This window comes from Neolamprologus brichardi, chromosome 2 (assembly GCF_056152115.1).
Source record: "Neolamprologus brichardi isolate AB-2024 chromosome 2, ASM5615211v1, whole genome shotgun sequence".
Classification (NCBI taxonomy): domain Eukaryota; kingdom Metazoa; phylum Chordata; class Actinopteri; order Cichliformes; family Cichlidae; genus Neolamprologus; species Neolamprologus brichardi.
Window position 1 is genome coordinate 26095904 of NC_142105.1, and position 15985 is coordinate 26111888.

General features: G+C 39.0%; 1 protein-coding gene across 1 annotated transcript; it reads right to left on the minus strand.

Annotated features, from left to right (window-relative positions):
* Positions 1-7750: 7750 nt before the first annotated feature.
* On the minus strand, positions 7751-12601 carry LOC148106145 (uncharacterized). The gene is made up of 4 exons (XM_087849609.1): positions 12411-12601; positions 10178-10498; positions 8444-8557; positions 7751-8168 (listed from the first exon to the last, which is right to left on the minus strand). Exons 1-4 carry the CDS (start codon positions 12457-12459, stop codon positions 8053-8055), a joined length of 600 nt encoding a protein of 199 aa, XP_087705735.1. The 5' UTR covers positions 12460-12601; the 3' UTR covers positions 7751-8052.
* Positions 12602-15985: the final 3384 nt, after the last annotated feature.

Here is a 15985-nt window from a genome sequence, read left to right on the forward strand (position 1 = left end):
GATGATGAACAGGTAAACCACTGTTTAATCAAGGTAAAGGTGAATGTAAATAGTTTACTTACAGTTAAATGGATGCACAGAGCAGCACAGGCTAAGGTAGTATGTAAGCACTGAGCTACAAGTGAGAAAACCTCATCTGCCAAAAAAAACGACCCATGCATGAGTACTTCCTGTTTTACAGAGCAGAGATGGAACTGTGTGTGGTGCAGGGCTTTTATAGTCAGTGAGTCTACTTTGACTTTTATTTTGTATACATCTTCTTATTCTGCCCTAAAAATAGAAGTGACAACTACATCCATGCGCACACGTCCATCAGAATGTACATGTTGGCAGTGTTGGGAAGGTTACTTTTAAAATGTATTCCATTACAGAATACAGAATACATGCCCCAAAATGTATTCTGTAACGTATTCCGTTACGTTACTCGATGAGAGTAACGTATTCTGAATACTTTGGATTACTTAATATATTATCATGCTGTTTACAACTACATGAATGTACTATTGCTGTGATTTATTACTGTTACTGAAGGTCCGCGGCTCCGAACCGTAGTAAAGGGACCTCTGGCTAATACGGTGGGTTCGTGTCGGGCTCGTAGCCGAAAACTAGCTTTACTTTGTTGTCTGGGTCAACTTTGCTAGCGAGAGACAGAGAGGCGTTGAAAGGCTGCTCCAACGGAACTTATTGTTTTTGGAGGAAAACACGAACACGGTGTACAGTCGAGTCTTAATAGCTTACTTACAACTGGGCTCGTCAGGCTCTCTTCTTGGCTGCAGTGGTTATTATTATATTTACATGCTTCCAGCTCCCGTTTTTGCTGGATGACAGCTCGTACTTTTCCTTTCTCTCCCTCCCTCGCTCACAGACACATAACGGGTATGGCAGTCCATTCTCCCTGCAGCACGGACTACACTGCCTATGATGCTACATTCTTTAGAGCTATACCTGTAGCATTCTGCCTATTAGCTTAGCACAACAACAACAGGCGCTCTCTCACCCAGGAAACACGCAGAGAGAGAGCGTCACCCTGTAACCATGGCAACCGTAATGCTGCCGCCTGGAACAACAGAACGTAGCTGTCAAACAAAACCCAAACAGTCCTGACCCGCGACAATATGAAACAGGAAAGTACCGCCGTGTAATCCATTTATTTCAACAAAGTAACTGTATTCTAAATACCACCTTTTTAAATGGTAACTGTAACAGAATACAGTTACTCATATTTTGTATTTCAAATACGTAACGGCGGTACATGTATTCCGTTACTCCCCAACACTGCATGTTGGCATCAGTTGGGCATCTCATAAGTTTTTACTCTGCCACAGTGCAATGCCACAAAATAACCAGTTCAACATATATTCAGCATAAAATGTAAATATACATATTGCAGGAGTTAACCAAGAGCTATTCTATTCTATTCTGTTCTGTTCTATTCTATTTTCCAAATAAAGTTCATGAGCCATACCATGAAGATATGAGAAAGAGTTGTTGAAGCTAGGTTAAGAGGAGAGGTGACAATCAGTGAACAGCATTATGACTTCATGCCAAGAAAGAGCACTATAGATGTTTGCTTTGAGAGTGTTGAAGAGGTATAAAGAAGGTCAGAAGGAGTTCCACTGTTTATTTGAATATCTAGAGAAAGCATATGATAGTGTGCTAAGAAAAGAACTGTGGTATTGCAGGAGGAAGTCAAAATTGGCATACAAATATGGGATTATGAGAGGGTGGTGCGCAACATGGATAAAGAAAGCAAGAGCGTGGTAAGGTGTGCACATGATGAGCTAGATGGGCTCAAGGTAGAGGTGGGATTGCATCAAGGATCAGATGGGAGCCACTTATTATCTGTGAAGGTGATACACGGGTTGATAGATGAGGTCAGGCAGGAGTCTCTGTGGATTTATGTTGTTCACAGATGACATTTTGATCTGTTTAGAGAGTAGGGAACAGTCAGCCTGGAAAAGTGGAGGTTTTCTCTTAAGAGAAGAGGAATGAAAAGTCAGTAGAAGCAAGACAGACTAAATGTGTGTAAATGGGTACAAGTGACACTGCAACAAGTACAGGTAATGAAGGTGAAGTAGTTTAAATGTCTCAGGTCAATCATCCAAAGCAAACAGGCAAAGCATGCAGGCCAAGTGGAGTGGGTGGACATGACTGTGTGGGGTTATTTGTAAATAGCAGCAAAAAGGAAGGTTTATAAGGTTGTAGTGAGACCTACTATGCTGTATGATTTGGAGACTGGCAATAACAAAAATAAAAGATGCAGAGTTGGAGGTGACAAAAGTTTAATATGTTAAGATTTTCATTGGCAGTGACCAGAATGGACAGGATTAGAAATGAGTCTCTCATTTGGACACCTTAGACTGTCCAGTTTGGAGACAAAGTTAAAGAGGCTGAGATAGTTTGGACATGTCCAGAATAGGGATAGTGGATACAATGGACAAAGAATGTTAAATAAGGAGCTGCCAAGCTGGAGAAAAAGAGGAAGACCTCAGAGTAGGTTCATGTTTGTAGAGGAGGACGACAGGGATCGTCTGACAGATGTTACTAGGAATGGGGTGAGATGGGGGAAGATGATCTTTTGTGACTAAAGAGAGCAGCCAAAAGGAGAAAATAATACTAAATAGTCATATGATAGTTAAGTGTAAATAGTAAACATCTACCACAGTGATTCCCAAAGAGTGGTGTGGGGGGCCCCTGGTGGGCCACAAAGGTAATGCAGGCGGGCCTCAGTAGTAACAGAAATTCTATTTGAAGTATTTATTGTATATTTATACAAATGTATTTATGTAAAAGTATTTATCTATCCTTCTATCCATTCTCTACCGCTTATCCTTTTCAGGGTCACAGGGGGGCTGGACCCTATTTCAGCTGTCTTAGGGCAAGAGGCAGGGTGTCACTACCCGATCCGTACCGGAAACCCGATCGGTACCCCGCATGCGCGAAAGGTGTCTACTTCCGGTCGTAGCGTTTTACGATAGTTATGGGTCAGAGTATCGGTTAAGATGTTAAGAATAATAAGTATATCTTAAAATGTTTGCAATAATGAAGCATTTCAGTACAATGTAGGCAAAAACGAAAAATAAAAAGATAGTTGCGGATCGGGTCTACCCGATCCGTACCGCGCATGTGCAGATGTTTTCTTCTTCTTCTGTTCATTTAATGGCAGTGTACTCCCCAGTGTACGAGGATACTGCCACCTGCTGACCGAGCGAATGAACCCCATTGTAAAATGAATTGGCGTCATTACAAACGTGTGTTAAATTTGATTTAGTGATAGTCGAGTGTGTTTATGCTTGTCTGTGAGGAGAGGATTGACTGGAATAGTGATGATGATGTCCGCTATCACTGTCAATTGTCAGTAAACACTTAATCTGGCTGATGAATCTTCACGTGACACATTGCTAAATCAATATTATTAAGTCTGTAATTAGGCACCATTCTTCTTATTTTACGGCGCTGTTTTTCAATCGGGGAACGCTCTCTGTTGAGGAGAAAAGCATGACTTTGTTTGTATAAGGATTATCCATTGTTTAAATGTCCCGGGCAGTCGAAAAGGAGGCAGAGCTGTTGAGAAATGCTAGGAGCTAACTGGGCGCTAACCGTATCATTCAAATATATTGAATGTCGCAATGTTGGCAAAGAGAGGAAGTGACGTAAGATTTGCGCATGCGGGGTACCGATCGGGTTTCCGGTACGGATCGGGTAGTGACACAGGGTACACCCTGGGCAATTCGCCAGTCTGTTGCAGGATCAACACATAGACAACCATTCACACTCACGTTCATCCCTGCACTGACACCCATGGGCAATTTAGTTTCCAATTAAACTATCCCCACTAACTGCACGTCTTTGGACTGTGGGAGCAAGCCGGAGTACCCGGAGAGAGCCCACGCAGACACAGGGTGAACATGCAAACTTCACTCAGAAAGATCTCAGCCTGATGGTGGAATTAAACACAGGACCTTCTTGTTGTGAGGCAACAGTGATAACCACCATGTTGCCCATAAATAAATATATGTATAATATATTATAATATAATAATATGTATTTATTTATATAAAAAGGTGAGCTAAAACTGGTGACAGAAGGTGATCATTTGGGGATATTGTTCCCCTGACCTAAATTTACTGCTCTGTAGTAGTGGAGTTTGAGTAGTGAAAATGTCTATGGTAATGGTTTTTATTAATGTCTGAGTTTGATAAGATAAGAACTAAAATATAAACTACTAAAATAATTTTTAAGATACAGACCTAACTCGGGCCTAGCTGACAACCTGTGTAGAATTGGCCTTGAAAGATGTGAGAGTGTGTGTGTGTGTGTGTGTGTGTGTGTGTGTGTGTCTGTGTGTGAGTGAATGAGAGCACACACAGGACACTACACAATGATCGGTGAATGTCGGATTTTTAAAGTGTATGATTTAATGAAAAAGGGGATCGTACTAAGTAAATTATGATTGACAAACACAAAGTTTTAAAGAGAAAGACATTTGGATTGAAAAGAAAATCATGCTGAAGTGAACGTGCTAATGAAATCCAAACTGAATGAAATGGAATTAGTGAAACTTATTCATACTGTATGTGAAAGAATGCTTAAATGTAATGGAATTTTCAGTGCTAAAAGAGAGAGAGAGAGTGAGTGAAGTGATAAGGTGGGGCTGAAGTTCAGTGAATCTAATGTAAACACATGACTGGCCGACGAAATTGGGATGCCTGGAGGTGTCCTGGGTCAGTCTCCGGCACCCGGCAAGATGAGCAGTTCAAATGAATGAAGCCCAGAAGTTCACTGTTGGAAATTCCACCAAAGGAGTGATTGGTCATAGTGGACTGGACTTAACTGGACTTCTACCATTTTCCAGGTGGACTGCAACTTTTCAAGATTTCCAAAGATTATAACTTTGAAAAGATGTGTGATCTATCAAGGAATCCTACTTTCCTGATTATTTCCATTAATACAGAGCATTGAAATGGAACACATCAGTGCTGGAAGAGCTCCTCTCTCCACCAACCTCTCGCCCCAAAATGATAAGAACAAAGTCAGCATAAGCTTAGAGTGGGTTAATTAAATAAGTAAAATTAATGTGCTTTGATTATTCTTTTTATACTCTTTTTATTTTTTGCTTTTACTTTTCTTAGCTTTTTCAAGCAATATCTTCCCTTGGATTCTGCAAGCAGGTTAACAAGTGCCACAGTCAATGTAGGAGCCATATGAGTTGTTCCTTTTTGGACTAAGTGGGTTGGTTTAAATTGGCTCACTGTATTGGTGCACGGGTGTGGGGCGTGTCTCATGGGTGTGGTAGATAATAAATGTGGTTGCACTCACTTGTTCACAGCACCTGATGTTGATGAGCAGAAAGGTAGGGTGAGCATGAGGCAGAACTTTCTGTTGACCGCAGCTTGATCACAGCTTGAGCGCAGCTTGAATTATTTTGATGTATTATATCTGTGCATTTGTTTAATAAGTTAATCCCAGGCACTGATTTGTATATGGGACAGTTGCATGTGGAATAAAAGGAGCAAAAGGTACAGAAGTGTATTTTATGTGTTCATTGTTGCGCGTCATCTGTGTCCTCATGTTTAGCCTGCCGCGGCCATAGGTTGGAGGAGCCGCAACAGTCAAGATATATACAGTGTATATATATACATATTTAAAAAGGTGATGATTAAACAAATGGATTAACCGGAGGTCTTTTCCTGTTTCATATGTTAGGCTATCCCCTCTCTATCCTTTGTCTAATTTTGGTAATTCCACACATTGCCGGGAACCCAAACAAAAGAGGCTCTGACCGAAATCTGACCGTGCAATGCAAACTCTGTTTGCCAACGACCAGGCTCCTCTCAGCATCAAAAGACTCCACCTCTAACCTAAATAAACAACTGGAAGTAAGTTGTTTTTAAAAAATTAACATTAGCCTACTGCAACTACCTTTTTTTAGTTGTGGTAGTTGCCTGGGTTATGTGCCACTTCAGTAGCTGAAAATAATCATATGCATTTCTGAAGGCAGACAGAAAGAAAACATATTACTGATACAGAAATACTTTTCTATACGAGACCATTGCAAAAAGTGCAGACTTACCTAATGTCCACTTTACTGTTACTCATTTTATATTAAGATTTAAAAACTCTTGTTAATGCTTTCCATCAAGTTTAACAGTCTGCAGTTTATGAACTAACCTCAGCTGACACTAGCTAACAATGTTAGCTTGGTGGCGAGTAACCTTCAGTAATAGTAATAAACCACACAGCAATAGTACATTCATGTTGTTGTAAAAGGATGACAATATATCATATCACAAGTCTCCCTCTGTTCTTTGTCGTGTTCTCCATTTTTCCTATGTGGTGTTGTGTTAGTGCTACGTTCTCCAGTCACATCAAGTTGTTAGTTGTCAAATTCAAGATCCTTAGGATTAGTTTAGCTTTTGTTTGTTTCTTTCAGCCTTGATGTACTTTGTTTTAGTTCATGTTTTCCAGCAATAAAGCTGCCATCTTTAGTTAAGTTTTAAGTCTCCGAGCCCTGTCTTCCACACAGCTTACCATAAAAAATTATAGAGATTACTCACTGAAACTTTAATAATTATTTATTATTATTTTATCATAAAAAAGGCAATTCAACTGACATTTTAGAAGTGTAATTATTTCTAAAAGAGTAAATCATTAACGGTGATAAAACATGTAAGTGAAACAGACTCTAAAGAGATAAGAAACAAAGTAATTACATCATTTAGTCATGTCAAAGTATCAGTTAGTCAGAGAAAAGGAGACAGGTGGGCTGATAATTAGGTAATCAGTGAAGAAAAGCTAAAAACCTCATCAAGAAAAACTGAACATGAACTGAACTCTTTAAGCCTGAATCAAAAAAACAAACTGATGATGTTGAAGTCTCAGAAACTCTTAAGAAAATTGAACATGATGCAGTTTGTCTTTAAACGGTTAAACAAGAGTGTAACTAGAGGAAGCAGACAAGAAAACAGCATGAGAGATGTTGACAGAAATGAGGAAACACTGAATGAACAGGACAGAGATAAGACAGAAGGAGGAACACATTGGAAAGGGGAACTAACTAAATTTAAAGTCATCAGAGCCAAGAACTGATGGCACAAACGAAAAGGCTAAAAAAAAAACGTATACAGACAAAGGAATAAACTATTATGTGAACAGAAAACTAAATAGTAAAAATAACAGAAACCTAATCCAAAGATAACCTAAAATCCAAACTTATAAAAAATCCCAAACTTCAATACCGAGACCCAGGGACCATGACAATTTCCGTAAATCACCAAATGCACAAAAATCAATGTTGCCAGTATGTTGTGATTGTGTAACTATAGAGAAGCAAAATATATGAAAACCCAGTCAATTAAAATAAAACAAAAAGCATCTTTAGCATAATAGAAGCCTTATTTACAATACTAGATTTTTGATTTAACATAAAGAGATTTTTACACCATAACACTAACGAACACATATGCAGATCCCAGACTGATGACAAAACATTATCAATATGTTATTATTGTCACTATAACAAGTAATTGGCCGTGCTCATATCTGTATTATTGTAGGTTTTTTTGATATGTTATGATTTGGTTCTATATAAATAAATCGGAATTGTCTTTAATAAAAAGGTGGCGTGTCTTTGTTTACAGAGTAAAAAGTATTAATCATTGATGAAACCAAGTAACACGAAACGAAAGGTTTTCTCATATTCTGTAACTGTAACATCTGGATGCGTTGTCATGCTCAAAATTGTTGCTCCACTTTAATTCATACAAAACTTCAGTGTTTTTACTTGAATTATTTCCATTTAAATGATGAATTTATGCTCTGTTGTAATACAAAAGTAAAGATGAAGCAAAGAAAATCAGTATTTATACGTTTTGATGGTTTGTTTTGTGATAGAAAAGATGTTTAGGGATTTAGCATCACTTCCTCCCTCTGTGGGCATTTGGTGGTGCAGTCTGTATAAAAGCACAGACCATCTAAATCACCTGAATTTAAGGATTTTGCGATACAAACAATCTTCCTGTACAATCATCATGTTGGTTCAGTCTGATAAGATCACTGTGAAAGCTTCACTTGGCCATACTCCACTTCCTCTTCTCTTCCCTTCACTTGCTTCTCCTGCTGCTGCCTGATCCTAACATCAGCGTACATTACTTCCTGGTCATTTTCCTCTGCATAGAAGCAAGATAAAATTAACATCAATGAATCATTAAGGTAATAGTTTTTATGAAACATGCTGTTCTGACCTGTTTTGATCATGTTTTTACTGCAGTAGAGCTGACTGGTTAGCAATACCCACTTATTTCAATGAAATTATAACATTATGAAGAAATCATTAGCAAGAAAGAAAAAAAGTGTCTTCAAAAAAAAGAAGCAAAATATGATTCTGTATATCTACAAGAAGAGCAAAAGGCTGAGTGAGGTGATTGAAAAGCAAGTTTTGTACCTTTTTGTTTTGTTTTGTTTTTTCTCCTCTCATAACAGATGACAGCTACACCCACAACTAAGAAAATCACCAGTGCTGAGAGAACACCACAGATCACTGGCAAAATACCTCCTTCTAAAAATAAAAGGACACAGGAGAGAAACACAAACAGATGACTTTTGATGCTAAAACACAATCTTGGACATACTTTATAGCCTCTAATGAAGAACAGCAAAAGCACAAACTACATTTATCACAGATAAGATAGAGAAGACAGAGAGATTATTTATTTATTGAATAAGTGACCAGTTTTTGTAATATATTTCTAAAGGCACTATTGCCGTGAAATTCTCACCAGATGTCAGTGACAAGCCCGTCCAATCCACACACGCAAAGAAATCAAACCACAGATTTCCATAAATTAGGATATGTGTAATAAAGAGAAATGACACAGAGAAAACACACTTACCGAATTTACTACTTTGTACAAAAGCCTTTGTTGGTGCATCCTATATGGAGAAACGAGTTCTCAGGTGGGATTTTGCCAATTCTTCCGCACAAGAATCTGCTTATTCTATGATCTCTGAGCTTTAGTTCTTTCCATAGATTTTCAAAGTGATTCAGGTCAAGTGATTGGCTGGGCCACTCTAGAGTTTCCGTGGCTGTGTGTTTGGGATCATTCTCTTGCTGAAACGTCCACCCTCGTTTCATCGTCATCATCCTTGTAGATGGCATCTGATCTTTATCAAGAATGTCTTGGTGCAATTTCCAGCACGCCAGTCCCATATGCTGAACAACAGCCCCACACCATGATGTTCTCACCTCCAAACTTCACTTCTGGTATGGTGTTTTGGGGGTGATATGCAGTGCCTTTTGATCTTCAAACATGGCGTATATTATGGTATCCAAAGAGTTCATTTTTGGTTTCATCTGACCAGACTATATTATCCCAGTATTTCACAGGCTCGTCTAAATGTTGTTTAGTAAACTTAAACAAACTTCTTCAGCAATGGAACCTTCCACGGTGGTTGAGTGCATTACTTATCGTTTCCTTTGAAACAATTGTACCTGCTGGTTCCAGGTCTTTCTGTAGCTCTCCACAACTGGTCCCTGGCTCTTCTGATATCAGAAGGGCCAGCTATCAGAACTCAAATGATTATTCTTTTCACTCCTCTGTCTGAAATCTTCCGGGTTAAATTATTTTCTTTCCACTTCAGGATTATGGCCCCAACAGAGATCAGTAAACTTTAGTAGTTTAAAAAAATAAAAACCGATGCTATCAGTATGTTTTGTTAAAAAAGTAAGGTTGTGAAGGTCTTGCTCATTTGTTTTACCCATTATGAGAGATTTCTTGTGTGACACCTTGGTAATGAGACACCTTTTTATTGGTTAGCAGTTGGAAATGAACCACCTAAAATTAATTTGCACTAAGTGACAGGACTGCTTTATTATTACTGGCAGATCTCAGCTGGTGTCATGATTTTCAATGCTTTTTTGCACCTTTTTCCCTTTGTCATTTCTCAATATTACACATGAAATAATTAATGGACATCTGTGGTTTGTTTTCTTTACATTTGTGGATTGGACGGGTTGTTACTGACATCTGGTGAGAATTTCATGTCAATAGCACCTTTAAAATTAGATTAACTTAGAAATTTGGTGATGTGTTAAATACTTTTTTTACCCACTGTATAGATACATATGGATTATCAGAACAATATTAAATTTAGATCTAGTAATGCAGGGAAAAATTACCTTGAATAAAAATCTGTAAAGTCCGCTCAGCTGATGTTTCTCCATTAACATTAAAGCCCTTAAAGGTATATTTACCGCTGTCTGTACTGCTCAGGTTATGTATCCTAAGTGTTCCATTATTGGGAAAAAAGAGAAATCTTTCATCCATTGTATTATGTTTAGAACTGTTGCTACTCGCATTTATTATTACTGATATATTCTTGAACAGTTGGAATCTGAGTATTTCTGAGGTGCTGTCAATCAGTTTGATGTCCAAAGTTCCTCCCAAAGTTCCATAACAATGAGCTCCATCTTTTCTGCCGTCACAGTAACTTTCCACACCTGTAAATAATAATAATAATAATGAGTTAAAGCAAAGATATCATTAATTTCAGTGTTCAGTCGCTACCAGAACATTTATGGCAACATTTCCAAATGTTTACCATGAAACAGAAATAGTGCGACCTATCTCAGGTCACACAAAGTGAATGAGCATTACACAGGTCTGTGACGCTAGGGTGCAGCCAACTATTTCCTAATCAGAGTCGTTTTTATAACGAACATTTAAAAAATATGGGTTTAATGTCCAAATAATAAAATGATTTGACCGAAGCTGCAGGTTTTGCTATTGCTGATGTTGCCTTATCATCATAACATCATGACCTATTGTGTTACTTAAGATAGACCCATTTAAAATGTCAATAGCATTGCTACAAAAAAAAATAAAAAACATAGCAAGAATGAACAATTTTGACATTTTGATGTTTCAGGGAACTCCTCACATGTACCATTGTATATACTAAAAATGATCAAATAATGCAGAGTGTTTGAATTACACGAAGATAGTGTCTGTAAAATGCATTAAGATGCAATTAAATAAGTAATTGAGTGATTTTCCAAAACCTAAATGCATTAAATAAATATTTGAAAAAATGGTACACCTTTCATCCTATTTTATTATTGATATTATTATTCAAATATAAATTAATCAGCTCCAACAGTCATAACTATATTTACTTTCAGCATCTGCAAGGATGTTAAGATCACCCACAATAATTATTTCTATCTGAACTGAGCACTAAATCAGAGAGAGACTCCAAGTAAGGGCCATCTTTGGATAGATAATAACAAATAATTTATGTGTTATGAGTTTAACAACTGATTTATGAGTGTTTTGACAATTAGGGTGGACGAGGCTAAGTGTCAGGCTTTCTAATAAATAAAAAAAATTCTGTCTCTCTATAGTTGACTAATCAGCTGGAGTGGAAGATTGCTGCCACACACCACGTTGACCTGTGCTTTAAGGATACTGGCAGTCAGTATGACCCCAGGTTTTGATTCATCTAATAAACTAACACATGCTGTAACCAGGGAAAAGGGACCTAATCCACATTTAACTTTTTTACTCTTTGGTGGAGTTGAGGACCCTATAATGTTTTGTTGTTGTTGTTTTAAAGAATTTTTTTTTAGCTTTAAATGACTTTTTACTCATTGTTAGTTTTTCACGGTCTCTAAGCTCTAAGGGGATGCTAGGAGGAGAGAAGTGATGCTGCTTCCTGGTCCCAACTCTGTTTAGCGACGTTTTGAGGTTTAATACATTTGTCCAGGTTTAGAGAAATGAGAGCTGCTCCATCCAAAGTGGGATGGATGCCGTCTCTCCTAATTAAAAAAAAAAAAGACTAGGTTTCCCCCAGAAAGTTTTGCAATTATCAAAAAAACAAACAAACAAAAAAACACGTTTTTAGTACACCACTCGGACAGGCAGCGACTTAAGGAGAACATGCGGCTAAAATGTCCTGTAGGCTACATGTCCTACTTGCTGGTAATGGTAACAAGAGAAAACTACAGAGTCCGACATTGTTTTAACAAAGTTACACAACCGTGCAATAATTTTGTGACCTCGGCGCTGACATCAAAAAAGATTTTACTGAATTTATGTTTACAGTTAGCCAAGCAGTTTTAAATTTCCCTCACTCCCCGCTCTGTCGCCTGGAAGACAATTGACTGTGGTTGTCGCTGTGTCGAACTTCACGTTTCTCAAAGCAGCATCGCCAATAATCAGAATAATATTTACTCCGCGGGGTGTGTACAGGGAGGGGGCGGGGGGGGGTGTTTAGACTACAACAATATCCAGCCCTGTTGCAATATCAGACTTCTTTAACTGATTGTACAGGATCCCGTGGCTGATGGAAAAAAACAACACGCTGACTATAAAACGAAGTATTAATAAAGGACATGAATTTGAACAGCTCACCATGACAGACTCCAAACATCATCAAAAACAATCCAACTACAGCTTCCATGTCTGCTCACTGTTGATCCACTCAGCAGCTTTCAAAATAATTAAAAACAGACGCGTGTGCGGCTCTGAACTGAAGCAAAGCGTCAGTGTTAAGCCTCGGACAAGAGGGTTTTCAAAGAAAGCTAGTTTCAAGTCTTATTGAAGTTCTGTTTATCCTTTCATCTGCTGAGAAGATAAAAGGAAGTGACAAGTTCTTGTTCCGCTTTTTAGTTTGACGAGAATAAAAATATATCGCGATTAACTGGGAGGAAGAGAACGAAACATTCGTCATTTATTTTGAAATAAGTCTTAAAACTGACAGATTACGTCAATGAGAAAGAGAAATGCCTACAGATATGTGGATAACAAAATAAGCACAAGATCAATTGTGGCTTATATTTTTCATCTTTAAACGCAATGTAAAAAGGAAAAACATGTCAGTCAGCATGGTGAGCACTGAGTGAAGAATATGTTTGCTGGAATATAAATCTATAATATAAGTACAGCTTGTAACATACCATTATTTACATATCCATATGTAGCAAGAGTGTGCTACACAATATGGAGTAAAGAATAATGATACTGCTTCACACTTTATTGTTGACCAGTTACACTTTTGTTGCCTTTTTTAGACATTATTTTTATTGTTGTTATGATTTAGTTTATTCGTTTTATTGATGTAGTCCCCAAAACATCAAAATATGCCATTTCAAAGGACGTGAAAAGGGAAAGACCATCTCTTCACCTACTCAACGACATATAAAAATCCTGCATGAAACAAAGATTTCATATTTTGATTCATCAGTCCATAAAACCGCCTTCCAGTAGTCCATCAGCTGTGTTTCATGGCCCAGGCAACCCTTTTTTTTTTTTTTACTTATTCTGGCATCTTATAAATGGTTTTCTTGTTGCAACTCGACCTGTCAAACCTGCAACTCAAAATCTTCTCTGTTGGAGCCAAGTCCATGCCATATTTAAGTATTTGTCAAGATCTTTAAGTTTCTATTATAATCTTGATCATTTTATGTTTTTAATGTAATCGGCTGTGCTCCATAAATTAATCCTGCTTTGTTAGTCTGTTGTTGTAAAGTGTTGATAAGTGTCGTTAAGGGGTGTGTGTATTTGGCCCGCATGTGGAGGGGTGTGGGTAAAAGGTTAGCTAAGCGAGCAGGATGTGGAGCAACAGTTTTTTGACCGTCGCCGTTTTAATGTTATTTTTTGTTGTATTATAAAGGAAAGCTCCCACCAGAGGCATTTGTTTTGTACCTTTCGGTTTATAAGGAAAATAAATGTTTTGCCCCTTTTTTCCTTCGCCTCGTTTTTTTGCTACCGGAAGGCATCCGAGCTAGTTAACAACAGCACGAGTCAGAAACTTTACATCCTGCAGAAACGGCAAAGAAGGACCAAAGGTTGCCGTTACATTAGTCAAAAAACTGCTCCGAAAGTGAGAGGATTACGCACACGTCACCGGCGCACAGAGTAAATCGGCGCGGCGCGGCAAGGAAAAACTGGAAAACGGGACGTGAAAGAGGATGCGCTTCAGTCTTCCCGTGTTTCCCGGATCCTTTCGGCAGTAAGAAAACCCCGCATCTGAAAAGTAAGAGGCTGTGCCTGCTTTAAGGTTTGTGAAAAATCCTGTATGGTTAAGTCTTACATGGCCTGTGTAAAGGATTAATTGCATTGAAAGGTTTATGGCAGCGCAATTAATATGGAGCAGCATGAAAAAAGAGTTTCCAAGCCAACCTTTAAAGCACAAGAGGAAAAGCTTCAGCATCTTAAAGTGACAAGGAAAACCAAATTGGGTTATCTTACTAGAAAGATAAAAGAGATTGAGGAGCTTATGGAAGATGATGGCAATTTTGAGGAAGTGTCTGTTAAATTAGCCACTGACTTCTCAAAAATGTATATTGAGTTTTGTGAAAACAACGATGCAGTTAAAAATCACTTGACTGAGTCAGAACTTCTTCATGATCAGACACAGTGGTATGAGCCAAAGGCTAGCTATTTGAGAAGTTTTGTGGAGAAAGTCGAGAGATGGTTACAAAGAGTGGAAATGCAAGCAGATGAAGCAAGAATGGTTGATGCTGAAGTTGAGCCTGCAGACAGTGCTTCAGCGACATCGTCCAGACGCAGTAAAGCACATCGAAGCAGTCGAACCTCTTCTGCTGTGTCTTCGACCACGTATTCTGCCAGGCTAAAGATTGAGGCAGAAAGGGCTGCTCTGGTAGCGCGTGCTGAGGCATTAAAGCAAAAGATGGAGATTGACAGACAAGAAGCTGTTCTTAAGGCAAAAAGGGAGGAATGGGAGTTGCAAACAGCTATTGCTGCGGCTAACGCAAAGCTTGAGGTGCTGACTGTGAAGGAGCCAGCCCATAACACTTCTGCTGACTTGGTCAACAAAATGGCTACCTGCCAAAGAGCTCCGGGCCAAAATATTGGGGCCAGTTTTGGTTTGGTTCAGCCAGAACATGGAGATGTTGGTCGCGAATGTGAGTCAGAGGTAATGCAGGGCTCAGAAAGGAGTAGCAGGCTTCCTCATCCATTGAATAAGAAGGATAATAGCCAGTCTATTACTAGTCAAGGCAGGATGGCTGATGTTAAAGACTTATTGGATGTCATGAAACGACAAAACGACATTACAGAGCTCCTAGTAAAACAACAGAAAGCATCCACTCTCCCTCCGTTGGATGTTCCAGTATTCAGTGGGGATCCACTGGAGTTTGGGTTTTTTATGAAAGCGTTCGAGCATGGGATTGAGGAAAGGACAGACAGCAATAGAGATAGGTTGCGCTTCCTGGAGCAGTTCACCCAAGGGAGACCCAAGGTTCTTGTTCGTAGCTGTTCGCACATGTATCCTGACAGGGGCTACGCTGAAGCCAAGAGGCTTCTGCGCAAGCATTTTGGGGATGAATATACTATTGCCTCAGCCTACATTGAAAGAGCTCTAAAATGGCCTGTAATCAAGCCAGAGGATGGTGATGCACTGACGGAGTTTGCTATGTTCCTCACTAGTTGCTGTAACACAGTAGACAGCATGGAGTACATTGAGGAGATGGATAGCCCTTCTAATATGAGAACAGTCATCTCCAAGCTTCCCTTTAAATTAAGGGAAAGGTGGAGGGGTTTCGCCTGTGACATTCAAGAACGTACAGCAATGAGAGCTAGATTCGCTGATCTGGTCAGTTTTGTAGAGAAGCAGGCAAAGATCGCTTCTCACCCATTGTTTGGTAACATTCAGGACACCACTTTGTCTAGAGACAAGGGCAAAGCAAAGGTATTCAAAGAGAATGCTCTGAAGTTCAAGGAGAGGGAAAGCATCTTTGCTACTAATACGGCACCTGTGTCAAACAGTGCGGAGCAGACAAAGAGGGAAAGGGAAAACGTAGGCTCTGCAGGTGGAAGACAGTGTCTTTTCTGTCATAAGGGAGGACATAACCTCAGTACCTGCAGACTCCTCAAGCAAAAGCCTCACAGAGAAAGACTTGATTTCCTCAAATCAAAGAGCTTGTGTTTTGGTTGCCTGTCACAGGGGCATCTGAGCAAAGGCT

Coding starts and splice junctions, on each gene's coding strand:
- LOC148106145 (XM_087849609.1), bottom strand. CDS start 12,459: ATGGAAGCTGTAGTTGGATTGTTTTTGATGATGTTTGGAGTCTGTCAT. Junction 10,499..12,410: donor GATGTTTGGAGTCTGTCATG/GTGAGCTGTTCA, acceptor TATTATTTACAG/GTGTGGAAAGTTACTGTGAC. Junction 8,558..10,177: donor TTTACAGATTTTTATTCAAG/GTAATTTTTCCC, acceptor TTTTATTTTTAG/AAGGAGGTATTTTGCCAGTG.